The 27,198-nt window shown below is 46.7% G+C and overlaps 8 protein-coding genes across 8 annotated transcripts; 4 read left to right on the plus strand and 4 right to left on the minus strand.

Moving 5' to 3' along the window:
• Window positions 1–342: 342 nt before the first annotated feature.
• DFL_000036 (uncharacterized protein) lies at window positions 343–855 on the minus strand (the record flags this gene model as incomplete). Its single annotated transcript, XM_067632560.1, has 2 exons — window positions 343–659; window positions 720–855. 2 exons carry the CDS (start codon window positions 853–855, stop codon window positions 343–345), a joined length of 453 nt encoding a protein of 150 aa, XP_067494556.1.
• Window positions 856–1,692: 837 nt separating this feature from the next.
• DFL_000037 (uncharacterized protein) lies at window positions 1,693–2,504 on the minus strand (the record flags this gene model as incomplete). Its single annotated transcript, XM_067632673.1, has 2 exons — window positions 1,693–2,024; window positions 2,090–2,504. 2 exons carry the CDS (start codon window positions 2,502–2,504, stop codon window positions 1,693–1,695), a joined length of 747 nt encoding a protein of 248 aa, XP_067494557.1.
• Window positions 2,505–7,937: 5,433 nt separating this feature from the next.
• On the plus strand, window positions 7,938–9,857 carry DFL_000038 (uncharacterized protein; the record flags this gene model as incomplete). The annotated part of the gene is made up of 1 exon (XM_067632788.1): window positions 7,938–9,857. The coding sequence occupies one exon, from the start codon at window positions 7,938–7,940 to the stop codon at window positions 9,855–9,857; it is 1,920 nt and encodes a 639-aa protein (XP_067494558.1).
• A 1,144-nt stretch (window positions 9,858–11,001) lies between these two features.
• DFL_000039 (uncharacterized protein) lies at window positions 11,002–11,754 on the minus strand (the record flags this gene model as incomplete). Its single annotated transcript, XM_067632903.1, has 1 exon — window positions 11,002–11,754. The coding sequence occupies one exon, from the start codon at window positions 11,752–11,754 to the stop codon at window positions 11,002–11,004; it is 753 nt and encodes a 250-aa protein (XP_067494559.1).
• A 1,761-nt stretch (window positions 11,755–13,515) lies between these two features.
• On the minus strand, window positions 13,516–14,037 carry DFL_000040 (uncharacterized protein; the record flags this gene model as incomplete). The annotated part of the gene is made up of 1 exon (XM_067633022.1): window positions 13,516–14,037. The coding sequence occupies one exon, from the start codon at window positions 14,035–14,037 to the stop codon at window positions 13,516–13,518; it is 522 nt and encodes a 173-aa protein (XP_067494560.1).
• A 3,156-nt stretch (window positions 14,038–17,193) lies between these two features.
• Window positions 17,194–20,638, plus strand: DFL_000041 (uncharacterized protein; the record flags this gene model as incomplete). Its single annotated transcript, XM_067633137.1, has 3 exons — window positions 17,194–18,252; window positions 18,324–19,277; window positions 19,367–20,638. 3 exons carry the CDS (start codon window positions 17,194–17,196, stop codon window positions 20,636–20,638), a joined length of 3,285 nt encoding a protein of 1,094 aa, XP_067494561.1.
• A 1,081-nt stretch (window positions 20,639–21,719) lies between these two features.
• Window positions 21,720–22,931, plus strand: DFL_000042 (uncharacterized protein; the record flags this gene model as incomplete). Its single annotated transcript, XM_067633254.1, has 1 exon — window positions 21,720–22,931. One exon carries the CDS (start codon window positions 21,720–21,722, stop codon window positions 22,929–22,931), a length of 1,212 nt encoding a protein of 403 aa, XP_067494562.1.
• Window positions 22,932–25,809: 2,878 nt separating this feature from the next.
• DFL_000043 (uncharacterized protein) lies at window positions 25,810–26,540 on the plus strand (the record flags this gene model as incomplete). Its single annotated transcript, XM_067633371.1, has 3 exons — window positions 25,810–25,996; window positions 26,053–26,319; window positions 26,380–26,540. The coding sequence occupies 3 exons, from the start codon at window positions 25,810–25,812 to the stop codon at window positions 26,538–26,540; spliced, it is 615 nt and encodes a 204-aa protein (XP_067494563.1).
• Window positions 26,541–27,198: the final 658 nt, after the last annotated feature.

The following is a 27,198-nucleotide window of genomic DNA, read 5'->3' on the forward strand; positions in this document are numbered from 1 at the left end:
TCAACTCAAGACATTTTGGCGCATTGGATAGGGCTAATTTTAGGGAGTCGGTTATATTTTCAGGTATGAGATATAGATATTAATCTGTTCATGTTGGGGTTTGTTAAGTTAACATCTTGGGATACTTGATCACTAAGTTAGACTGAATCATGGAGTTTCTTAATACATATATGATTGCGGGGTTAGATTCAGTATATCACTGGAACGGACATGCTTGATCCCTTCATCCAAATCTTCGTACAGGCGGTTCTCCCGACCAGGTCTGGGCACAAGACAACCCGAGTGTTCTCTAGAAATAATCCAGATATCAAATAGAACACCAAAACAAAAATAACCATCTTATCATTCAGACTTCTTAAACCCAACTTTGGCATCAATAACCTTCCTTCCTTTTTCATATTCCTTCCGCATTTCATCCGTGAAACTATCCTTCGCATCTTCCATCGTAATAAACGGACGAAGTTCCAACGTACACCCCTTTGGAGAATTAACGACAGGACATTTTTTAGCCCACATGAGAGCTTCGTCATGATCTTTGACTTCGAGGATCCAGAATCCGGCTACTAGTTCGTTGACGGGGAATGGTCCTTTTCGAAGTTGGGGGGTTGCACCATTGCCTGGGAAGATTATGCGGGTGGATTTGGAGGAGGCGTGCATGCCTGTTAACATTAGCAATGGGGTTAGTGATTATTTAAACTAATAGGTGGGTGGATACGTACCGTCACCGTAGACAAGGACGTTGGCGGCGACGAGTTCCTTCCAGAAATTCGTCATGGCTTCGATTGCCTCTTGGGGCGGCATCTTGCCGGACTCGCTGTCTTCGTCAGCACGAATGAAGAGGATGAATCGAGGCATGTTGAGGAGAAATAAAGATTGGCCGATGAAGCACTGTAGTATGGAATGTGAATAAGGCCGTAGCGTTAATATTGTTGAATGTAAAAGACGCAGGTAATTGATATGAATAGTGGAGAGGAAAGATAGAAGAGGTGATATCGAGCCCCAATTTATAGACTGGATAATTCTCCTTTCTAAACACGTTTTTGCTACACCATCTTCACGTATTCACGGGATAACCCTCTCCCTAGTAGAGACAAATATCGGTGACGTCGACAAATGCAAGGTTCGGCGCCGGCACATCTGTTGCCCCACTTTCCTGCGTAACGTTATACAGCATCATGAAGCTATTCCAAGTGTGGCAAGGTCGTACGCGATTTGATCGGAATGTGAGTCAGATGAGATTTTGTTCGTCGTAGGCCTGGATTTGTCGGATTTTTATGACCAATGTAAGGTATTCGGGTCGGGCGCTTATGTTCTACCGCTTCTTGAAGTCATCTGTGATTCGATAATTGGATTTGGGGTCTCAGGGAAATCGATTCCATAGTTTCAATACCCAACGCTAGGCCCTTTTGAATCCAGCGGGATAACTTCAAAGATGCCCTCCAACCATTGATATATCGTACAGAAAATTCCAAACGCCGTATAATGTACAGTTTTCCCGGCCTATAAACGCCTGAGATGCTTCCCAAAGACACTACCCAGAAAAAGTATATCCAAGCACATGTGCAGAGACCACTGAGATGACGATTCCTTAGGCTTGCCGGTCTCCCAAACATCGGCGCTTTGAAACTTTTATGCCGATCGACTCCAAAGCTTGCGATAAACATCCGAATATTGCGTAGTAGACTTGGAGTCTCATTCGTCCTCGATATTCAAGTCTTCTGCATCCTTCTTAATCTTTTCGATCGCGTCGGCAACCTTCTTCTGTCTCTGGACGGCGGCAGGCATGAACACCGTCGCCTCTTTCCTCAAGTCCCTCATGACCGGAGCGGAGGAGTAGGTTGTTACCACCGGCTGGGTAACCTTTGGTGCTCCCGTTTCTGTTCCTGCCGTACCCGGCTTCGATGGTAGCCCTGTAAGGTGCGCAGGCAGCGGCTCAACATCCTTCCTTCCGATTTGCAGCTGTTTTAACGGAGGTGGACCGGTCGGCAGTGGTATATCGGCAACCGAAGAAGCAGTAGATGAATCTGAACCGCGATTTTACAAATATTAGCGAAGACCCTCGCACAAGGACAAGAGACTGCAGTCTTACCTGAATCCTCTCCATCATCACCAACCCTTCCTTCACGTCTCTGTCTCCCATCAAAACCACCCCTGCCGCCGCCTCGACCTCGAAAACCACCTCTCCCTCGATCGCCGCTCCCTCTATCCCCCCGCTGCCCTCGTTCCTGTTCCTGAGGAACCCCAAGGGCCTCCCTAGCCTTCTTCACAGCCTTGACATCTCTCTCCAATTCCTCCAAAGTCTTCCTTTCATGTGCAGATAACGCCAATCCCTTAGTTTCCTTATCTCTTAACTCATCGATCTGTCGCTGTAGCCGGTCCGGATTGCGACGCGCGAGTTTCTCTTGTCGTTGCTGTTGTCGCTGTCCTCGAGACTTTGCGAGTGCCTTCGCCTTTTCGGACTTTAAGTGGGCAGCGGCGGGGTTTATCGAGCGTTCTTTGGGCATGTTTGGAGGCGGATGGAAGGGGTCTGGATGTGGGATGGAGCTGTGGGCCGTGAAGTCTGGGAGAAACGCGTGCCCGTCGATCGCTACTGAGTTGAACAATACGACGTCAACGCATTTTTCGGACAACACAACATCATCGACGGTACATTCTGCGGCTGAACTTTGAGGCTGAGGCTATTTGATCACAATGGTAGGATAGGCCTCATTCAATAGCTTGGGCATTTCATTTTGAAGTAAATTGATCTGCTGGAATATTCCATCCCTCTATCCATAGATTTCGCATAAGTCACAATTTCATATTGACTCATTCATTGAAAGTAATTCATAAATAGATTCGAGACTATATTTCCATACCAGACCATGCATCGCTGAATGCAAAAAAAAAATAAAATTTGCAGCTAGGTGTTATAAAACATGCACGCTGTGGCATATTAGTTGAAATATTTAAATGCCCGCGATATCTGAATACCGGACGCAGCCTCGCACCCGTTTTGCTTGCTAAATCGTTCGTCGGGGATATTGCATTATATTACAACCGTCAATGCCTCGAAAACTGTGGCCTCAAGGCTACAAAAACTGTAAACGTAGTTGACCTGACGCCATGCCCGGGTGATATTCTACGACTCTACAACTTTAACTTTTGAAGAACTTCGAAACTTAATGATTGAGATATAGTCTCATTCAAAACCTGACATTCATTTCTACTGTGTAACCGTGCAACAATAGACGCCCTGAGTCTACGTTCTCACCTGAAATTAAAACAATGCCTAACTTCGGCTAGGCTATCCAAACTTCTCCTACCCGCATCGATCTTCCCTCCCGCATATTTTGAAATTTTGATGCGGCGGATCCTGCATGGTACACGTCTGAGGCAAAGAACCTTGTATGCATGAGCCAGCGGTATTTTCAGTGTAAAACTCTTTTCGTTACAAATGCGCCCGCCGGTTGACAATGTGCCCTCCAAAAGAAACGTTTATGAAAAGTTTTCTATTCATAAAAATTTTCGCTCGGTCGATTGAATGGGTGTCCCTCGGACCAAGCTACCGAGATAAACCCCAGAAGATATCCAGCACAATAAAGCAGGTAATACCCATGATCGTGAGCGCCTTGAGGCTGAAATCCCTCCCCTTACCACCTGGAGTACACACGTTCCTCAGAGGCCATCGGCATACCCGTAATATTTTTCGTTCTCAAAATCCAGGAAACGGGTAGAAGAACTCCCATTAATGAAGAAGAAATCCGACAACCTGGGTTGGCATCGGTTACACGCGCATCCAGTGCTCAAAATTTTTCCAAGCACCTGGGGAGGGCCTGGCAGCTGCCAAAGTTCGCTTATCCCCAGACTTTTCGAGTTAGTTTATCAAAAACCCTTACATGTGAATTCGATTTCTGTATCGGATTGTTGTCTTAACATTCTATTCGCATTCGGATTTTATGAAAGGATTTTTTTTCCCTTCAGCTACAGTGGTACCTGGAACTTGTTGCGGATTTGTTGCCAAAAATAATCGCAGCGTGGTGTACCACCTTCCTTAACAATACCACGTGCTAGAAGTATGGTTAATTAAAGGGTCTGGGTGAAATAACTAACCCGCAGAGGCGGAGGACTCGGCTTGTGACTTACATACGCAGTTCTCGAGTTACTATCCCAGTTGGCAGGTTCATATATACCTAAATCTAGGCACGTCTTGTTATACCAGGCGCTCCTTGTGGTACCTTTCAGCTGTGATGGGTTACATAGACAACATGTCATTGGACATAATTATAAGATTACCATTTGACAACAACGCGGTCTTAGATCTGGCTAAGAATAAAAGGGAGCAATGCAAAAGCTGAAAAACTAGCGAGAATACTCATCGGATTAATGCTTTAGTCATAGGTTTCTCGGGGAGATATTAACACCTTCAGATGACGTTGTCTCACGAGAACAGATACTATCGGATTTGCTACCTTTGTCTGGAAATTCTTTAAAAAAAAAAATTCAAGGCCCCAAGATTTAGGTTTTGATTAAGTTAGCTATAGACCAGAGCTCTTTAAGCCGTGTCCTCGGCTCCATCTTAGCGGTGTTGAAAGTCTTTTCACTCTAGTCAGAATGCCACATGGAACGGGACGGCAGCCACGGATCGGAACAAAGTGGGTCTTTTAGTAGTGCAGTGGAGCTCTCTTGCGGAAACATCATTATGAGTACATGTTTTAATTCATACCGGCGACCTTGAGCTTTGATGACATGATCCGTGCGTCGATGGGTCCATGCATCCCTGCTAATACACGGTAGTTAAAGTCTCGATACTGGTGCCTAGGCACCTCTTCTAGGTATGATATCACCTGATCTATGTCTACCGCAGCTCAAGGTTGAATGTTTTCCAAGGCATAGTGATAAAATATATATTGCGATTATATCTAGTAATTATAGCCGAATTTATGATACAAAGTTTACACGGAGAAGGTTGCAGCCTTGTCAGGGTCGAGCTGATAGCATCTATTAATTCACAATCAATTGTCTTCAATCAATTGTCTTATGAACGTAGCACCGCATCAAAACTTCCGGTAGCGAGCCCTATTCAACAAACTGATCGTCGTTGAAACCCTACAGTCAATTAAAACCGTTAATGCATATTCCCCGAAAGTCGCCTAAGTGCATACATTCTCCCCCTGCTAGCCGGAGATAACATCACGCATGTGGGTGTAAAATTACCGGCATCTCGTTTTTTTCACCCATAATCGGTTGCCGGCTTCTTTATCGCGAGGCCTTGCCCACCATGAGATCATGAGGTCTCTTAGCCATGGATTGGGGCTGCCTTGATCAATTGATCGACAGCATAGCTACCCTCCAAGAGTCTGGGATTTGAATTTATTATTGGCTTGGTTTTCGCTTACCCCTGTAGAACAATAGGCAAAAGCATGAAACTTTATATCCCTACCATCATGGGATACTGGCATGTGGAATGTTAAACAATCGAGCGTATGTACGTGGGTTCGAAGGTCTCCGACGTCAGGGTGTATCCTTTAATTATTTTTTTATTCCTTTTGTTGAGATCGTGGGGACCAATCCCATCAGTAGAATTACGTATCCCTCGAAGCAAGAGGAATAAAACATTTAGAACTTTGTGGCTGAAATCAGAGATCACACTAAAGCATTCCCGCATTCCCGATATAGCTTCATTTGCGAAATATACAACTTCCCTTTTCGTGTTGCTGATGATGTTGGGGCAGCGACAGGGGTGTCGGAAGACTGACGCCAAGCGTTTAAACGAAGAGACAAGAATATCTTGGATGGGGTGACCAGATCCAAGACCAGATTTTCTAGAATTTTTCTACTCGTGCGATTGGACCCGAAGGTTATGAAAGGGTACCGATAGGAGAAAAGACTGGGGAAATACAACCAAGCTAGGGTCGGTTACTGTAACACTACCTTCTTTGTCAATTGTTGCGGGTGTGTTCAGATCCGAAATGTTTTTCGATATCACAAGGGCTGAGACATCTTAAGAGGGAGTTACTGCACCGCCTTCGATGCCGTGGGCAGCAGCGTAGCTTGCCGAGGGATCATAGCGAATCCCCAAGGAAGAAATTTTTCATGTTAAGATCTTGAAGTGGTAAGGCCACCTGGGATCCGATTACAAGCGCAAACCACTTTGCCGGAACTCTTGGATGCACTAGGGAGCTCTGAGAATGAACAACCATATCGTTACCTGCAGTTACCACAACGGCTTGATCTTGAAAAAAACCATCTTCAATGTATAATGTCAATGGAATATCCTTGAAAACCTACTTCGGCGTTTTTGATACCTAAGCAAGCGCATAAAAATAAGAGGATTAAGAATAATAAGATCCTCACTTTGATTATGAAAGAATTCTTCAACAGTAAGTTTTTCGAGCTTCGTGATTGGCTATTGTCTCTATTTGGTAACGTTTGAGGAAAGCTGTGATCCCGAACCACTAAGGGTTTCATCCACAACGCCACACATGAAAAAGACGCCTTTGAGAAAAATAATTTTCGACAGATGAGAGCCACGAGGACCGGATCAGTTCGTGGATAGTCGAACCATAAGAAAGGAAAGCAGTGACGGCTTAAGGTTCGCATGAAGAGAAGAATGTTTATTAATTTGGCGGAAGAAATGCTATGGACATTGCCCAGCCGCCATCGGAGACTTTTGTTTATGCGCCCTGGCAAACAAAAACTGTGTTGAGGTTGTGGTCGTTCGGGGCGCATATCCGGAAACGTAGTGCGGCACCAACAGCTGCCAGTTTGGGGAAGGGGGTTTTCCACATCTTAACTGATACGCCGCCGACAGGTCAAGGGACCCCCTTTCCCCCACCAAGTCGACCAAGGAAGACTTCCATCCACGGTTTCGAACCCTGCGAAGAGCAGAGAGTGGGTCTGCGGCCTTCGCTTGTGACATGACAAGCGGCCGTCAGCAGTCATGTCAGGAACCGCATCTCTTGCATTCCCAGAGACATGTGCACACCTGTACCTACGGCTTGCATGAGGGGGTGGGTGGGAAACATTTCAGCCTATCGTTCCATCACTGTATTAACATGTACCTGCTTCAACCTCCTGCCTCCCTCAGGTCACTCTCTTTCGCGCCCTATCGATAATTGAGCTACCAGAACCAGAAGAATGTGCTCAGAGGGTTCTAACGATCAGTGTGGAAATGAAACGCAATCCGCTTTGTTCAAGCGTGCACGCGGAATTGGCAGTCTCGTAATCTCGGGTTCTAGCTTGTGTCGGTAAGTCTTGTTATCAGGTAGTACTGAAAAAAAGAAAAGTTATCACAGGGCCTCATGGCCTGACTGAGTTGGACCCCCCGTCTGCAGAAAAGGCTTACAGGAGCTAAACATACACCCTGGTCACCGCGACAGGGGAGGCCAGATACTTTCCTTTTTAGCAAGTTCTACTTACGGATATCGTTCTGTGCGTCATGACAGCAGTATGATGCTGCTGCTAGCAAAGCTGAGATGATCTGGGGTAATCCCCAAGCTGCCAGGGACCGTACGAGCCATGCGCAGAATCTTCTCTAGCATGACGGCTAATGTTTCGATATTCCCTATTGCGAAAGGTCTGCAGTGCTTCGAACTTCGAGGTCTATAAAGGTGCACATCCTCCTCGCTCTTAGGTCGAAATATCCTCATCACACTACAACAATTACAAGCTTCGAGCACATCTTCAAACAGTAATCCATTCGATCAATTCCAAAATTTATCATTTTATTTAAGAGCCGTAGACGGCTTCTCCCAACAACAGTTTCGTTTTCTTTCGATACAATCTTTAGAGTCTCATCTTTAGACAACAAAAGTTTCCATTTTCTGCATATATATTAGATATCCTTTAAGCTACCCCGATCATTTGATATCCATCTTGCTTAAGTCCTCGATCATCCATTAAAAAAGAAAGCTTCTCCTAAGTTTACAACTCGGCAAAAGATCTAACATAACGCAATGGCTGTTTGGTCTTCCCTAAAATACGCCGTTGTGGCGTCCTGCGCCATCGGCCTCACCCAGGTTGAGGCCGCCCCCGCTTCTGCCGGTATGACAGAATGGGGTGTGGCTGATAGACATAGTCTATTCGCCCGCCAGCAGGACACTATCATTGTCACTGGTCCTCAAGGCGCAAATCCCTCCGCTAGACAGGTCGCCGTCCGCAAAGAAATCAGAACGTTGATCAACAACCAAGATCGGAGCGAGTTCCATCTTCTCCTCCTTGCTCTCCGAAGGATGCAAAATATGCCAACTACCGACCCGATGTCTTATTACCAGATCGCTGGTATTCACGGTAGACCATACATGCCATGGGCCGGCGTAAATGCTCCACGAGGAGCCAATACTAACACCGGATATTGTACACATGCGGACGTCATCTTCCTCCCATGGCATCGTCCTTACCTCTCTCTCTTCGAGCAAAGTCTTTGGAGCAATGCCGCTGCCGTCGTTGAAGAAATCAGACAGTCTGGTAACACCGGCCTGCATAGGAGATATAATAATGTTCTTCCTTCGATCCGACTTCCCTATTGGGATTGGGCAGCCGATGCTAGGGTACCACGCGAAGTTGGCGAAATGCCAACCATCCAAGTCGAGACCCAAACGGGTATGCAGACTATTCCCAATCCACTCTACACTTATAGATTCCAAACCAATCTTGCCGAATTCGCCACCCAACCCTTCGGTCGCATGCGCGAGACCTACCGTTGGCCCAATCGTGTCAACACTCCTGATGGATACGTTTCGCAAGGTGCTGCTCTCAACAACGCCATGGCAAGACTTGCTGGTGATCTAAGGAACAGAGCATACCGACTTATCAGCTATGCCGACTTCAATACCGTTGGCACTAGAGTGGCTCCTCCTGGTCAACCGGTTCGAGACTCCCTTGAAGGTATTCATGACACCATTCACGGAACCACTGGCTCTGGTGGACACATGAGCTTCGTCGATAATGCTGCGTTCGACCCAATCTTCTGGCTCCATCACGCTAACATGGATCGCCTCTTCGCGATCTGGCAAGCTGTTAATCCTGGCAGATATTCTCTTTCCGGAACTTCGCCGGGAACGTATGCTATCCCTCGTGGTACCCAAGAACATATGAACCTTCAGATGCCACCTTTCCGTTCTTCTGCGAACACATTCCACACCCCTACTGGTGTCACCCGCCCTGAAAGCTTCGGATACTCTTATGTTGAGACCTTGAACCAAAATCGGGGTAATGTTATCGCTGCTGTCAACAGACTCTACGCTACCGGAACACCATCCGGAAATCTAGGCCCTGCTGTTCGTGCCGCCAAGCACAAGCGCTCGTTGAAGAAACGCCAAGATGTCAAGCCTGCCGATAACTTGAATACTTCACCTTCTTCAGATGCACTCACCACAGTTCAAGACAAGGTCGTTGAAAACGAGAAGTACCAAGACTGGGAGTCTGAAATCACCGTCAACAACGCCGCCTTGAAGAGCAGCTTTAACGTTCATATCTTCCTTGGAACCGTTCCAAGTGACTCGAAGACCTGGGCTTCTGATAAGAATCTCGTTGGTACTCACTCTATCATCACCACTGTCGATGGCGGCCATATGGAATCCATTGTCAGCGGTATCGTTCCTCTTACTTCCTGCCTTCTTAACAAGGTTGTCGCCGGTGAGATCAAGGATCTTGAAAAGGAAACTGTTGTCCCATACCTCAAGAAGAACCTCAAGGTCCGAATCTCCTTGCCGGATGGAGAATCTTCTGAGATCAAGAGCGTTGATAAGCTCACTGTTCGAATCGCTGTCGCCCCTGTCACCCTCCCAGCTTCGAAGGAAGAATTGCCAAAGTATGGCGAGTACGAAGTTCAGTTTGATGTCGTTGATGTTCCAAAGGGTAACTTTGGTGCTTAAGTTGTTTCTTACAATCCTCGAGGGTGTCTGGAGATGAAAGTTAATCGAAATGCGATACGACCTCAACGAAAAAAGAGCTGGACTTGAAAATGTTTTGGGATTTAATAATCATATTTGACTGTATAGGATCGGAGTTTTGCTCTTTTTGTATCAATAATCTGCTTTTCTGTTATGTTCACAAAGCATATAGACTGTCTATTTTTTTGCATCTTGTTTTCTGTTTCCTTTGCAGGTTTATGATCTGTTAGAATATTTAATGCAATAATACGAATTCACTATATCTTCGAAGCGTTCATGTGTAAGGACGTGCACTGGGAATAGCTTCGATAGCTAGTAATTGACTGCAGCTGTGGGGCTATAACGGAGTCCTGTGTAACCCACTAATTGACTCAAAAATTCGCCAAATACATTAGGAACGAATCTTAAAAACCTCTGGAACAAGTGGTTCTAGTATTTCTCAGCCTTGATATTAGAGAAGGGGGCAGTCTTGGGGCCGGTCGCCAGGCCCCGTGATAGAGAGGTGTGCCATAGTCCTCAGGTAGGCGGCGCGTGCAGTACACAATTCAGGTGCGTGCGGAAATCAATTCGGAAGGGACAAAAGGGGTTTTTTTCCCCCTCGCACCCACAGGTTAGTCATTGAAACTCCTCTACCCCACTCTTCCATCAACACCCCCACCCCCTTCACCACCGCCATAGCTAACCAGGCAAGCATGTAAGTGGATATGTACTTCGAAAGACAAGTAGACCTTCTTCTCGTGAACTCGATGGCTGACAAAGTGAAGGGGACACACAAATTAGATCAGCAATCCTTTGAGCTCTTCGAGAAGAGAAAAGGCAAGAAAGCAAGCAAAAGAGCAAACAGACGAATGGGACAGACAAACAACAGAGATTGGTGAGAGAGGAAGAAAGAGCTTCCGAAGACAAGAAGAATCAGTCGATTCTTCTCCTCCTCTATGCACCCCACTTACCCCCGGAGTAAAAACGTTGTAAGTAGCAGCAACACATCATTTCGGCTTTACCCTCCTCTCCATTCCAGGACCCACATTGACTCCGGACATCTGAAGGTACTCCACCAGATCATCGGAGGTGACGAGATTTACCCCGGGTAGAGTTTGTTCAGCGGCCTGGACGCGTGATAAAAGGATTAGACCGTCTCTTCTGGTATATCGGGGATAGGGGCGCCCACCTCTCTCACCGTCATCGATGGTGTAGGGGGCGCGGTGGTGGAGGCTTTGGGGGCAGCATAGGCGGCTGCAGTCGTGGCTGACCCCGGATGGAGTTGAAAGCTCCACTGCGGCAAGGCCGTCGGTGGTGTCTGGGCCGACTGGAGTGCTTGAGCAGGCAACGGCAAGTTGGTGCCCTGGTGGGGTTTGGAAGGTATGCTCTTCGGCGGCGGGGGAGGGCAGCTCGGAGCATTTCTTGGGGAGGCAGAGCGCGGTTGATCGGTGACCAGATCCTCGGGGAGGATATTTCCCAACGACGACTGATTCTCTGAGTCTTCGGGATCTGGAGCAGACGCGACAGCAGGGAAGTTGGAGCCCTGTTCGATGATCAAAGTTGACTCATCGTTGCCGCTAGGCTGGTGATAGGGATCTTTGCGCGGGTTGTCAAGATCTGGTCTGAAGACTTTGGAGCCTGGGGGGTGGCAACTGGTAATTTGGTTGTTCAAGGGCTGCCATTTTGGGACCCCTTGAGCAGAGGTGACAGCAGTGTTGTCATCGTTTCCAGCGGCCTCCGTGGCCACCGCCCCTCCCTTTTTCAAAATGCTCTTGGGAGCTTCGTAGGGCCTGCGGTGTGGTAGGATAGTGGTGTTGTCGATTTCGGACTCCGAGGAGTCTGAATCGTGGCCAAGGCTGCAGAGACAGCAGGTTGAGAGTTTACGGAGTAAGTTGGCCATTGTGGTTTATCTGACTTTTTATCGATAAATATCTGACGATAGATTCGTTAGGTTTGAAGCTGTGGTACCACAGGAATTAGAAGGTTAGAGAGGGCCGTATTATTTCCGAGATAGGACCTATGGAGCAGAGGAATGCTAGATACTTCAAATGGGATACTACAAGGCCCTGAAGGAGACATTTGGATGGAGATATTCCTTACCAAGAGACACAAATCTCGGATACTACGAAGTATATCTGAATTTTTCAGACCCGGGCTTCGAGACGAAAAAACAACAACAGTCAGCAAGACTCTCGATTACAACAACGAGGTTCTCAGGCGCCATGAACCATTCCAGGGGGTCTTAAGGAGCTATTTAGGAAGAGGATAATACCCACAAGGAGCGCAAATACCTAAAGGTTTGAATCGCGAAAAATCTGGTGTTCCGATCGTTGGTCTTCAAAGACTGTCGAAAAGTTAGCTCGCGTTCCATCACTCCACACCTCCAACCAACTCTCAATAGCATGGCACCACGAACACCGACGCGGCGAACGGCCCGGAGGTATTCAAAGAGGAGCACAAACTTACAAATCAACCCGAAGTCCCGAATAAGACGGGTAATGACCGTTCTCGTAGCGAGAGTTCGAGGATAGAAAAAGAGAAAGGGGAAGGTTTGGATGGTGATCTTGAGGGTTGTCTGTGAAGAGAAGTGGGGACAAAAGAGAAATAGGAGTTCTCGGAACTCGTTATTTAGATTTGTGGGCAAGATTGGTGGTTATCGCGCGAACTGAATTGATTTGTGGGATGTTGGGGACATTTTTTGTCAGGGCTATACTCAACTATACACAATATCTACGCTGGAGACGAATTCATGAGGGCCGAGCACGGGTGAATATGGGAGGGTCAAGGAGGGCGAAGCGGTATATTGGGGTTAGAGCCCTCTTCGCGGGATATTGCGCTATAGTGAGTGCTGGGGCTGGAAGGGTTATTTTGGGATCTGGTTCTACGGGGGTCGACTATTGCGATATCCTACGATACCAAAGATGACTGTACAAGATCATGTTTTATCGAGGCATTCTCCTCTACAAGAAATTCATTCATGATGGATCGTACCGGGATCGAGATTTTAATTCTTCCAGTTTACAAAATACGAATGCATCAAGGCTGCTAGTTCCTACTCTATGGGTGCACACCTTTTTGGGGGTATATGTTTCTATGTAACATAGGGTAATACTTCAAGTCTGAAGATCTTAGAAAGGATATAAATATATGGTAATCACAGAGTTGTAGGTTATAACTAGTTATTTACAGAGAAGACAATTTAGATCCGGCGTAGCCGGCAACATGGCGGTTACCACGAATTTCACTTGCATTGCCTATTACCGCCACCACGAGGCTGCCAGCCAGGTGGGCGTTTGTGTGCGTTGTGTTCCATTAAAGTTGTGGCCAGGCTTACCGCAGAGCCTGCAGCTTTCGTGATTCTGGCCTGTGTTTCGACCGCCGGAATTAGAACTGTTGTTGTTGCTCCGTTTACCACCACGGCCGCGACGGCTTGAGCTGTTCTGAGTGGCGAAAGCGTTATTCTGGCTGGAATTGGAATTCCCGCCGCCACGGCGTTCATTGCGGTTAATAATGTGGGTCTCAATCATGGCAAGTTCTTTGGACAATTCATCATGATTCTTACAACCAGTGCCGTTAGCGACGCTAGCCATAATAATTGTCGCAGCGCCGTCGAATTCGCTGGGTAGGCCATTGCAGACCATAGACGCGTATTCCCAGAACCCTAGGGTTCCTCCAGCTGCTTCATATTTATCTTAAGCCCTTTGGCCTTCAGTAGGTACTGCTGCATTGTATCCTTCCTTTTGGTTAGGTTGTCGAGCTGGACCTCAACTGACAGTTTCGTGGATGCCGACGAGGAAATATGGGCGTTCTTCAGGATGGTCCAGATTTCCGAAGGTTCTATTTCTTGTCCCGTAAGATGGTTGGTCTGCGCCGCACTGAGTGATCTCCAAATGAGTGTTATGACTGCTGCCTTCTGACGTGCAAGGGTGACAGCGTCGACGGTTTCATCCTTAGTTTCCTCGAGTAGGTGGCCAAGGCCTTCTCCCTCTAGTAGTCCTTTAATGATGACTGACCACCCCTTCCAATTGCCTTCCTCAAGTGGCTTAATGGTCGTGGTACAGAGCGGGCTGTTACCTTGAAGGGGCCAGGCGGAATGAACAGCGAGCCTGACAGGCCTGGGTGGGATAAGTAGGCCTCCATCGCTATTATTGTTGACTATTTCGACGACGTCAGCGTCACTCATTGCGGACTGGAATGATTCGTCCGGTGACGTTTGTTTCAGTTCTTGTGTTGGCGTCTGTTCTTGTACTTGATTCAGAAACTTCAAAAACTTTAGATATCTCCGGCAAGGTAGGAGCTTCAGATACCGTTCTAGATGCCTTTCCCTTCCTTGGAGTCCAGGAAGTAGTTGACTGTTGATGAAGAGCTGGGGCTTGGTTAGAATCCAGGTTGTCCGACGGGTGGATTCGTTGCTATCGTAACTGGTATGCTTCTGGAAATGTCCAGTAATGTCCTAGCTTCGTGACTCGTGGAATCTCAAGTGCTCATAACCTCGCGATTGTTTTCTAAAGTTATTAAAATAGAGAATTTCCTTGCTGGGAATCAAGAATTGGTGAATATCAAGTTTTGATCGATGCTAGTCTACACGAAATAGGTGGTCCTTAAATAGACACGGTACAGGATGAGGGAAAGAATATGACGGCCATCATATTGTGTTGCGATCACGTAATCGCAGCGAAGCCTGCCTTTAGAGCTGCAACCCTACCCAGCACCTTCCGAACCACGATAAAATATCTTTTTAAAACGTTCAAAGGGGTTAAAGGGTACAAGGCTTATGGTTATTTGGAAGATGTTAAGTTTTTTGCGGATTAATATAGTTCGTTTATGGGTTTTTATCTGGGGTAGTCGTGGGTGGTAATGTATTTCTCAACACAACGCTTTGTGAGAGGTTGTTGGACTTCTGGAGTAGGAAAGTCGTACAGAAGATTCAGCCAATGAACGGTTTTGGATACTACAGGGATTTTGCACGAGGGATGTTGATCCTGGGCGTTCGGGTTTTATAATAGTCACAAGTATAATTATGGGGTATAACGGCTTTGGCTCCGATCGAGGCGGGGGTAAGGTGGGTGGATGAGCTGCGTGCGGAAGAGTTATCAAGAAGTCTGCGAGGGGTTATAACCGGCCGCCAACCCCCCTGGTCCGAGCAATCTGAGACCCAGTCATCTGGTCTAACCACCCCTGCAGTGCCTGAGCAGAGGTTGCCAGAAATGGCGCCTGCCGCCTGGTCGACGGCTAGCGAGGATACTGTAGCCGAACCAGAGGAGAGTACGTCCTCGTCGCCCATACGAACTAACGTTCGAGGGACCCCTCAGTACCACAAGAGAAGATTTCCAGGAACCAAGATGTTTCTTTCCGGTGGCCTGGTATTGATTACTAGGCCACCCATTCTCTCTCCCTCTCTCCATCATTACCCCCGTGTTGGGGAAAACTTTGGAATCTCACGTATTTTTAACCAAAGTTTTCCCACCATTACTATCACGTTTAGCTTGTTCTTTTTTTACGATCTACTACTGGTGTCCCGTTTTCTTTTTTACACCCACAAAAAACCGAAAAACCCGAGAAAAAAGGATAATAATATTTATTCTTTTATATTTTTTGAAAGAAGAGGAATATCAACTCTTTGTTATGTATCGTAAACTAATGAAGACATGCTGTTTCTTTTATTTTACTTTGAGGTTCCGTTCACTTGATGTTTTTTTGTTTTGTCTTTCTATCCTGAGTTGTTCATTTTGATTTCTGCTTTGTGGTTTTTGTGAAAGTTTTCCGAGGAGGAGTTGTGATAGGTACTAACTTGGGATAGCTAATCAGGGTTATATTACTAACCACTTTAAGTTTATCTAGCACGGTGAGTGTCCTGGAATTTCATGTGATGGTTTTTGTGTTCTGTCCGTGTGTGCTTTCTATCATTTCAGTTCTATATCCCCTTTGTGGTTGAAATTTGTGAAGTCGCGATGCTTCAAGTTCAATATCTTCCCTATTTACACGATGCATTCTTTCAATCCTCAGTATCCTTTCCTTATTTCTATATATCCTTTCTGTCTTACATCGCTATCTATTCTCTGTGTCTTCACGTTTCAATGAGTTCTATTGAATTTCCTATTCTCTGTTTTTCTGTGATGCCATCGCGACTTGTGGTATCGAAGGATATACGCGACGTTTGCTAGCGATTCTTCCCCGCGCACTCCCAACATTGATATCAATCTTCAGGGATACTCTTTCGGGCCTCTCATGTGTACGAATACGACTTCATTCACCCTATACAGCAAGCCTGTCGGTTTTCAGCAGTTAGGGGCCTCGGTTAGTTAACCTGTTTCTAAGTTTTCCCCGCAACGGAATTTTATATTCGACGTTGACGATAGTACGAGAACTGATATCAGCACTGGGAGAACTGGAAAAGCGAAGACACGGATTGAATATACTACGTCACCACTGTCCCTACCACCGAAGCTATTGAAGCCACAATTATACAATTTATTTGCCACAACCCTCGCTGAGCGTTACTTCAAAAAGCAAATATTGAGTTTCTTCGCAGGCCCTAGGGCTTAATAACCCGATGGCTCTGTTGAGGAGGTCAACACTTCATGCTCCTCGTACCCACCCTATGAGTTGCATTCTTTCAAAAATTTTTAAAATTTTTTCATTTTCTTATGCACTTACGAAGCTCCCATGAAGACTACCTTCTTCATTTCTTCTCTATCTTTACCACAAACTACCTTTCGGCCTCTATCAATTGCAGCTACCTAGCTTCAGCTTCATTTTGCTCACAATCTCGTATACACTACTCTTTACTCTCGACCTACCTTCTTTAGCTACCTTCTGCTTCTGCAAGTAATTCATTGTCTCTATCCATTCCAACTTTCTCACGAGATTCTTCAAAAGGATCATTATCTTCCCTCTCTCCCTACCAACCCGTAGCTTCCTTCGCTTCTAGCAAAGGTTTTATAAGTCTTCCTTTCACATTATCAAGATGTCTTCAAGTCGTGATAATACACCACGACCAGAGAGTTCATCTCCTCCATCTAGTTCTCCTGCTAGAAACGAGCATCGATCTAGCCCCGTTTCTTCATGGTTCTCACGAACTTTTCTTTCTTCAAGTCCACCAGCAGCTCCTGCACCGGGTCAACGACTTAACGGTTCACACACGACGCGTCAAAGACAGCAAACACTCGAACAAACTCTTAGGGGTCAGATAAATCTTCCAGTTCCATTGCTAAGAGCTAGACAATTTCCTTCCAATCGCAAAAATCATTCTTCTCCGATTGAAAGTCAAGAGGAGGAATTTCTTTATCCTCCGGAACATTGTGTTGCTGCGAGACCTGCTCCGAGCCCGCTTTCGAGGATGGATTCCACGACGCCTCAAAGGTCTAGGCTTCTTACGTATGGTGGCCGTCCTATTCGGGATTACGCATCACCTGGCTCTACACCGCCGATTAAACCGGTACCTGCTGTTTCTCCTTCTTCCCGTCGAGGTAATTATATTCCCCCTACTGCGGAGATTCAAGTTCCTCCTACTAGAGGTTCTGGAGTTCCTGGAGCTGGAAGCGAAGTACTTATTTGCAAACCAGATACTTCTCCTTCTGTAGTTCGACATTCAGAGAGGGTTATTTCTAGTCCTGTAAGTTCTAAGCATCCTATTCAACAACAACGGGTATCTTATTCCGTATCCCTTCCGAGAGCAATGGATAGTGTCGCTTCTCCGCGTTCAAATATACCTACTAGAGCTGTTACACCTGTTCGAAAACCACAGGTTGAGGAAAACACACCGGCTTCACCGGTAAGTGATGGTTTTGCCTCATCTCTTGCATTCGAAGGCGTTGTTTATTCACGCGCTTCGGATCCCCCTACTGCGGCCGAGATTTCTCCCCGAGAAATCCATATATTATCACAATCTCTCCACGCTACTGCTGAGCTTCCTTTCATACCCACCAGCGTTCCAGAGGGTTCCCCAAGGTTCCTTACAAACCCACCAGCAGTTATCGACACACCAATGTCCCCCATCGAACCTTCACCTGGAGGAGTTTCAAAACTCGATAATGTACTTGAGGTCTCCCCCGTTCTACCAACTCATACTACCAGGGATGCGTCGAGCAAACTGAATTTGAATGTTCCACATTCCGGAATTTCACGAAGACCTTCTCCGAGTGTTAGTGTTAGTGGTGGGGGTGGTACAAGGCCTTCTACGCCTTCCCGTGGTGGTGGTACAAGGCCTTCTACGCCTTCCCGTGGTGGTGGTAAAGGGAATCCAGATTTTGCGTCCGAAACGCCAGAGCAACGAAGATCTAGACATACTGCGAACCAAGCTGTATATGATCGTATGAATCCTGTTTTGAGACAGGCAAGGTCTGGGCTTGACGCTGTTAGGGATTGGGTTGCTGAGAATGGTGGAGTTACGGATGAGGTAAAGATTCCCTTTAACATTCTTTTTAATTTAGATTATATGAAGCTTTTACTAATGGTCTCGGGAAACAGGATAACGAAAGGCCTCAAGGAGTTCAACAGAGTGAAAAGGTCATCAAGCAGACGCCTGAGAAGGTAGTTCCTATCGTAAAGGAAGAGAATACCTCTGTTACACCAACACGCAAGCCTTCAGTCCCAAATTTTTATGATCAAACCCACCATTCACCCGAATCCACACCTTCAGAAAGTGGTATCAAGCAATCCACTTTCGAACCAGTCGAAGCAATCGCATCAGACATCACCAACATCTCAACCTTGACCAACACCAGTGAATCAGATACCTCTATCGCTCGCTCCAATGTGGCGGCTTCCGTTCCCGTCCCAGTCATCAGGCGCCTTCGCAAAAAGGCGAGCTACTATAATCTTCGAGCCCCTGAGACCATGACTGCCATGCTACGTGTCACGGATGAGGACTTTGATGAAGAGATTCCTGCGAGGGTTCTGGAGGCTATTAAGCCCGTTGTTAATTCTTTCGTTAGAATGGGGTCACTTGAGAGTTACTTTTCTGGTGAAGAAGAAGGTCGTATTGAAGATGAGATGATGTTTGAGGGTAAAGTGGATAGTGAGGGAGGTCTTTCGATACAAGCCGTTCCGTCGGATGAACGATATCTTTCGCCGCCTCACGGAGATTCTCTAGGGGACTTTGATATCGATGTTGCTACTATTGATTACCGAGCTAGCACTAGCACATACGAGGAAACAAAGGTCCCCATCGACACATCAATGTCCTTGGCCCCAGCCTCCCTAGAAGAAGTAGAAGTTATACCCGAACAAAACATACCAGTTCGCCAAGATTCTACCGTCGCGGACGTTCCGTTCTGCAAAAATCAAGATCAGTCTTCCGGACTTCATCCGTTAATCGCAGCAGTATACCCCTGGAACCCACATTTCCCAGGCACAGAAGAAGAATTCGGCGGCTCGGTTATTACAATCCCTCCGCCGACCACTGCAGATGGATATCTTAATGTTCAAGCATATTGGTCAGATGGACGGCAAATTCCCATCGCCAGACACGGGGGGTTGATGTTGAGAATTGCTACAAAGTGGTTGATCAGGAAGAAGAGAAGAAGAAAGTTGAAGAAACCAAAGAGGAGCAAAAACAGTCCGTTACGTTGATTTCGGCGCCGCAGTCATTGGGAAATACTGTGGTTAAAGTTGTTCCCGAGGCTTCAGAACCTGCATCTCGTTCTCGATTGTCATCGTCGTCGTCAACATCACGTTCTTCCTCGAGTCACTCGCAAAGACATTCGGTTGCCCGTAAGACCCGTCGAACCGAGGCCATGCATAAGCTGAACATGCGACCAACAATTCTGAGCACGATCTCCGAAGAGCCAGCGGAAGAAGGACAAGACAGTAGCGGCCGAGACTCCAAGCAGTCGACACGTTCTAGCCTAGCGAGCGGGATAATCCAGTGCCAAGAAACCATGTCAGAGTGGTTACTTAGCACTGCGATTTTGGACGATAGGAGTAGAGTTTGGGTCCCACCTGTTTTTAAAGAAAAGGAGTTTGAGGTTTTGGAGGAGTTTGAGAGGCTGAAGAAGAAGTGTGGTGGTGGAAGGGGGTTCGGAGTTGGGAATGCGGTGATGAGGTGGGGGAAGAAGGAAGAGGAAGATATGGAGCGGCACCTTTTGCCATTGCGTTATAAGAAGGTTGCCGCGGAGGAGTTGGAGAGGGAGAGGAGAGCGTTGTTGAAGAGGTGGGAGAAGAGTGATGTCTCCATTTTGGAGATACCGGAGGAGTCGTTGAGGAGACTGTGGGATCAGGGGAAGGGGAAGTTGAGGAGTGTGACGGAGTTGAGTGTGGAGGAGGTAGACCTGATAGTCCGTGAGACCCAGAGGAGTGCCGAAGGGGATGTTATGCGGAGGGTTAAACTGGACGCGACGACTGTTGGTTCGTCGAGGTGGCTCAGAATGAGTCCCCTCGCGAAACGGCAGTTCGTCAAGTTCAATCTCACAGGCTTGAAGGATAGGATGGAATTGGCGGCGGCGGTGAGAGGTGGGGAGAGGAGGTATAAGGGGAGAAGGAGTTCGGAGACGTTCGTGATGTTCGAGGCGAGGAGGAGGCGGGAGAACCACAAGAACGCTCCGCCGGTGTTGGGGATAGCCGTTGGGCGTCCCCAGAAGGAGAAGAGGAGTTTGTGGACGAGGTGCGGGGAGGCGGTACAGGGGTTCTTTCGTACTGCGGTTGCGCTTTCGAGCCAACCAAAGCCGAAGAAGGAGAAGGTGGTGGAGAGGGGGAGATGGGAGGTAGTCCGGGCGGAGAGGGGACTACAACGGTTTCGAAGGGGGGAAAGTCCCATCATTGCGCCACGGAATCCCCTTACCTAGATTGATGAGGCTTCTGACCTAGGGAACCAGAAGAAACACCGACGGAAGAGGTCCGTTGTCAAGGGGCTCTTGAGCCCAATCCTTCCAAAGGTCGGCGGGGAAAGCAAGGCCCCTCGGAGGGATTGATTTGCTTTCTTTTTAGTCCGCTTCTGGACGAGCTATGCTTTTTTGGTTCGCAGCGACTGGAAGAAAGCGAGTTAATCACTTCGAGTGATTGCGCTCTCTCAATGGTGGTGGAGGGTTAGATCCACTATTGTTTAAAAAAAAATTTAATAATTACAACATTCTGATGAAGAGGAAGTAACGTACCGGGTGTCTCTCCTGTTCCTCGCGGGACCGGATCGAGGCCCTGGGTAACCTTGAATTTTTGAGCCATACGTAGAACGGGAAGATCCACAAGTTTCCATCAGGAACTTCTAGGGACCAATCTCAAAAAGGTAGGAAGGAATTTTTGGGAAGTTGTGGACTTGACGGAAAGTTTAGAGTGGCTGTTTTGGCGGGGGAGCAAAAGTAGAGGCGAGGGCCCTGTCATGCCGCCGCCCCTCCTTGGATGAAGCGAGTTTGAGACAAAACTGAGAATGTAGGACACCAGTTTGTATTGCAGGAAAGTCGACTTAGTCACTTTACGACAATGGTGTTCTTACTGTGTTTTAGCATGGTGCTTCAATTTCCCTAGGTGAGGTGAAGTGAGGTGGTCGGGGGGGCATTCAACAATTCCGAAAGTGGTGGCAGTGCCCGTTCGTCGAACTGGCTACTCCGAGCCTGGTATCTTTGTTGCAAACGGGATTAGAGATTGCTAATTGTGACATCGATGACCTAGTAACTTGTCTGTGAATATTAAGAAATGTGAGAATTGGCGAGTGGAATGGGGTCGGCGAAGTTCAGGAATCCTTCACATCTCAAGCAGCTCTAAGCGTCGAGTGTTCCAAAATTTTTTTGCGAGAATGCATTTTTTTGGCTGGCCTTACCATCACATCTTTTCTTCCATCACCAAACACATCCAACCTCCTAGAAATCACGACGTTGTTGTAAGCAACCAACCCAGAAAGCTACCCAAGAATCCCGACAAGCGAATCACAAGATGTCTAGAAGCGCGTTCGATCGTTCGAATATCCCAGTTGTTGCTCAAAATTCGTCTTCGGCATGGTTAACCAATGAGATGAAGGTTGATGAGAATGGAGAACGCGAAGTCAGATTTGCAGATCCAGATATTGAAGAAGCCTATCAAAACGAAGGGGATGGTATGAATCGGGAAGCCTTTCATGAGTACCTTGAAGTCAAGAAGACGATAAAGCCTTTGAATATCATCAAGAGGTCCAGTATGAAGAGCGATCATTTCGAGAACCACGGCACGAAGAAGATTTCTTCCGCTGAAGCTAACGGGGCATGCCCAGTTACGTCTACTACCACATACCAAGCTGCCCAGAACTTGCTTGTTCCGTCCAGGAGAACTACGATGCGGAAGTGGGTTCCACCGGGTGAAGATATCCCTGAAGGGACACCAGACCAAGTTCGAGAAGCCATGCTCAGTCTAGAGTCTTTGGTTCGCCGCTCAGAACAAGAATTTTCAGGCTTACGGTTCCCAGAACCAAAGCAGGGACTCCTACTTCATGACCATGAAGCCGAAGCTCGTCGATTACTAGCATCACCAAAGACTTCGCCACAGTTATTCGACAAAGTTGATCAGATCCCCTTTGTGCCTGTTGCTCGCAGTCGCGTCAGCCAATTGAGACAAGGTATTGATAACACCAATATGCTCACGAATCTGCCAGCTCCAGGTGCTTTGTCCCCAAACGAAGGTCAATTGAAGCACAGAGCCGATGACCTTAACGTCAGTCGCACGGTTTCAGGCTCGAGCAAACCATCTAACTTTCTACTTTCTCGACACCAACACGGTCATTCTGCCTCTCGATTCGGACCGAGATCCATATCTTCCAATGGACTTACTGCAGACGAATTTATGGCTGTTGTTCATAGAGGTTCTTCAAGATCTAGGTCTAGACCGAACGCAATTCCGCCACCGTCTGGTGCTACTTTCAGGGGAAGAAAGCATTCACAAGAGTCGTCTTCTATTGTGACGGATGATAACACTATCGATCTTGCTGAGCTATCTGGGCAGACGGGATATCCTCTTAACTCTACTACTGTGGCTCTGAGGAGTCTGGGACATTCTATCAGCACGACTCGTCGGAATGGTATTCGTCCACGTACTTCTGGCACGCTGTCTGATCAACACATTACTGTGGCCAAGGGTCGGCGCGGTCGGGACGGGGAGATCACTCGCTGGATTTAACATCTGGTTTTCGGTGGTGCCTATTCTGAGATGAAATGTTGGTGATACGATTTAACACTTTTATCTTTTTTTTTTCATCAATGAGTGGGGAGATGTACGTGCTTCATGGTTTTTTTTATTCAATACCCGTTAAATGCCTTTATGATGGTTACGACGTATGCCTAACACCGACAAAACACAAAAAAAAAAAAGATATCAAAACTCTCACCATCTGCTATCATCGACTACTCCTTTACATCCTATGACCTCCCTCTCATCCCCTCTGCTATGGAACGTTTGGTAACCCCACGTATTTACCACCGTATCGCTAAAAGAAATACCCCATATAACCCGACCTTCCGGACGATTCCTATGACTAATGACTTTTCTTTTGGCCATGATGTTATGAATATATCTTTTCTTTCAACAGGAAAAGTAAAAACGAGATGGTGAGTGGTGATGAGCATTGTATTACGGGTAATTTCTATGGGCCTTTATGATGAGCTATGAGGGCATCAAGAGCAATGTATTTTGTTTTGATTTAGTTTAATGAAAAAAAAAAAAAAAAAGATATCAGATAAAGAAAAGAGAGAAGGGATTGTTATCGTGTATTATAATCCTGTTGCTGTTAAGATGGCCTAGGGTAATACTTAGATAGCAGACAATGCATGCTGGTCTCTTCCCTATGAATTTTTTTTGAATGTAATTACATAATCGTGACCGTAGATTTCCATTAGTACTCACAGCACCATATATGTCGGACACCGTAGGCTGCTAGTATTCAATGTTTTTACCGTCGCGCGGAAGCGGGAAAGCTCTAAGATCTTGCCATGATGTCGTACGCGTATCAAACCTTCCACAAATTCGATCTCAACTTGCTAACTCCATCCCGAAAAAACCTTCCAGCTGAACAGCTACAATCACCACCCGTCATTTACCTCATCCCTTCCAGCTGAACGCCACTACCTACGACCCATCATCCACGCCACCCCATTACCCAATCCGACCCTATCCAATAAATCATCTAAATTACGCACACTATTATAGGTCAATCCCCGACCCTTTTCCTGGTACAACCCCGGATATATCACCCATCTTAAGTGGCAATTCCTCCACAACACATTGTGCTGGGAGTGAGGTTGGTGATGGTCGCACAAGGCCGGTTTGGCCGAAAAGGCGATGATACCAGTTTGGGAAGGTAGGAGATGTCATTGGACGTCAGTATCCACGCTTCGGAGGCATGGGTATTGCGGTTGGATGTCGGGAAAAGAGGTACCACAATCCGAGGATACCTATTTATGTATGTTAGATTTGCAACTTTGCAATTGGTGATGTATTTGAGAAAATGTTTACAATGTTGGGAGTTATAAATAAGCTGATAACTTTAAATCTGCAAAAGAAAATAAACCAACAGACCCCACTCCCGCTGCGGGGATATAACAACTTCGACATTCTTGTCGAAAATGACGATACCTCCAGGAACCGGTTTTACCAACCAATATGCCACCAACTTTGATCCCTATCCTACCAACATCAACAATTATTTGGTGGCGAACAATGTTGGTGGCGTCAAATTATGGCGCAGGTGGTTGGTGTTTGTGACGGGGGTAATCCCTGTTATCACTCCGCCCAATGGCGGCACGTATAGAGGTTTGGTCCACTTGCAGACATAATATATATCCAATGGATTCCCGACATACGCCTTCCGACTCCACATCGAAAATAAACCCCGAAAGATCGCGACTCAAAAAGCTTCTCCACGTCCATCAAGAACCGGGGAAATGAAGTGACGTACAGGCAACGAAAAGGGGGGTTGTCGCTAAGACTGGGGGACCTGGAGATCCTAGTACGGAAATAGCGCAATCGTCGGAATGTGATTGACAGCACCGTTAAATGTCGGGCGATGATCGTGAGAAGTAATTTTGGAGTGGATTAGTTTGGGGAGGGGTGGTGTGGTTAGAGGTTTCCTGTCACCTACTTTTCTTGCATGGGAAAACAAGAGATTTCCATGATGTATTGGAGTTTGCCATGATATCCCATTGTCCACAGCTATGAGGGTTGTGGTCTGTGGCTACCGGGCTTTAGTCTGGAATCTATTCCGCCGAAATACGTTGCCGAAATTTTAGTAACCGTCGATCGCGCAGTCCCCCGAAACTCTATAACCGACGATGCACTAAGGAGACGACGACGCCCCTATTATCCGTTTCCAAAATAGTTAAGAGATTTTGTATTCTAATGTGATCTTCTGCAATCTTGGTTTTGAGTTCTACTTATGACCTCTTCTATAGGTCCTGAAGCACGCATTCGACTTCTCAGCTTCGATGGGAATGAGTATCCTTTCTTCCCCTAGTAGAGGCGATTCATCGATGGATTGAATTTCTACGGCCCCATTTGCTGCTTCAAAGCTTTGACTAGGATATATTCTGATTGGTAATTGGCACCGACTTATATGATTGCTCGGCCGCTCATAAGTTAACATTCACTGATGTGGCGCTTTTATTCACGCCCATCTATAGTCTGGAGGTTATTCGCGATCAGCGCGGTAAAATGAAGCTTCCATCACAGATAGGTGGTGTGGGAAGAAGCTGCCTAGATTGATGGGGTAACGTACCTACCTGAATGGCATTGCAGGAGGGGTATCTACATGATCCGTGGGTGTCACTTAGAGGAGACCCGTCGAGAGTGCAAAACTAAGAGAGTCTCGAAAGCATAAGTAGGGCTTCGAGAGCCACGGAATGTCTACTCCCTCTCTCTAGCACCCAGCAGTAACATTCATCAACTATCTATATTAATACCTTAATCAACCTATCCGCCTTATTCGGCATTTCACTTGCTATTACACCTCATAATCTTTGGTATCTCATTATAACAACTTAATTTAATTCTTCCTAAATTCAAAATGAAGTTCTTCAGTTCCTCTGTCCTCGCTTTGGGCCTTCTCGGCTCCCTTTTCACCTCCGCCGCTGTTATTCCCGCTGAGAAGGCCGCGCTTGTTCCTGTAGAAAGGCGAGCTGTGGATCTTAGCATTGTAGTCGGCATCATCCAGATCATCTTTGCTAAAGTCCAGGTCGTTACCGGCAATATCAGTATGTCACAACCTCCCTGAATAGACGTTAAGTTAGAATACTAACCGAAACGATAGATGCGACTGTCGCTGGTCTACACGACCCCGTTACCACCGTTGAGCGTACCGCCGCTTCCCTCGAAATCAACGCCGCCTTTACCGAAATCACTGTTATTCTGACTAGTGGTATTGCCGAAATCAACGGTGCTGCTCCGGATGCTGTCGGCAGTGCCCTACCTGTTCCACCGGTTGTTCCAACCGATCTTAAACTTGCCGACCTTATTACCCTTCTCTTGCTCGAGATTTCTGGGACTTTGAATGGTGTCATTACTGCTTTGGGACTTAGTAAGTTACAATATCACTGCAGCGTCATGTGGAAGGCTTAGAGTTAACATTAACTCTTAGAAGCACTCCTTGCTAGTACTCTTGGTGGACTTGTTGCTGCTCTATCTGGTCTTCTCCTTGCCCTTGTTCCGGTTGATGATAACCTCCTTGAGTCGGTCCATCGACTCTTGGATGGCCTTCTCGTCGGGCTTAGCACTGCTCTTGCTGGGTTGATTATCTAAATCGAGTTTTTAATGTACCAGAAGAGTACGTATATATAAGCATTCATGTTGTGGTTAAAATCATTTAATCGTGTGGGATACTTTTCGTTCTAGTTGTCCTTGAAGTCTACCTTCGGATATACGATTCAGTTTTAAAACAGCCTTTCTGAATGTATACATGTAAGATAGTTATTTGTCAAATGGAGTATTGCATCTTTTAAAAGTTCATCAATTCCCACAAGGAAATATCTTAATCTGGGAGATTAGGTATGCTTTCGAGGGCTAGAGGTCATCATAAAGACAAGCTCCAATCATACTCAGCAACAATAACTCTGCATTTCGTTCAGCCTCTTCCTTGTCGACTCAGTCGCTAACATACGCGGTTTTATGCAATACTTCATGCATCGGCTCAAGTTTAAGCACTACCGCCCCACGTTCTACAACTTTCACGATTTTCCGGCGATCAAGAGTTGCAAACTCACGATCCGAATCTCTTTCGATGGTTTCCATGCTTTCCCCATCGGCTCCCATTAGATCAATCCTCGGACCTCGTTCGTGGGCGATTTTTGGCATATCAAGGATAGCATCCCTCACAGTATATGCTATAGTTTTAGAGGCGACCAACTGTAACCTGATAGATATATCTACACTTTGCCAAAAACTCCGTTAATTGCTCCTG

The sequence above is a fragment of the Arthrobotrys flagrans genome (genome assembly GCF_004000055.1).
Source record: "Arthrobotrys flagrans strain CBS H-5679 chromosome Unknown unitig_15, whole genome shotgun sequence".
Classification (NCBI taxonomy): domain Eukaryota; kingdom Fungi; phylum Ascomycota; class Orbiliomycetes; order Orbiliales; family Orbiliaceae; genus Arthrobotrys; species Arthrobotrys flagrans.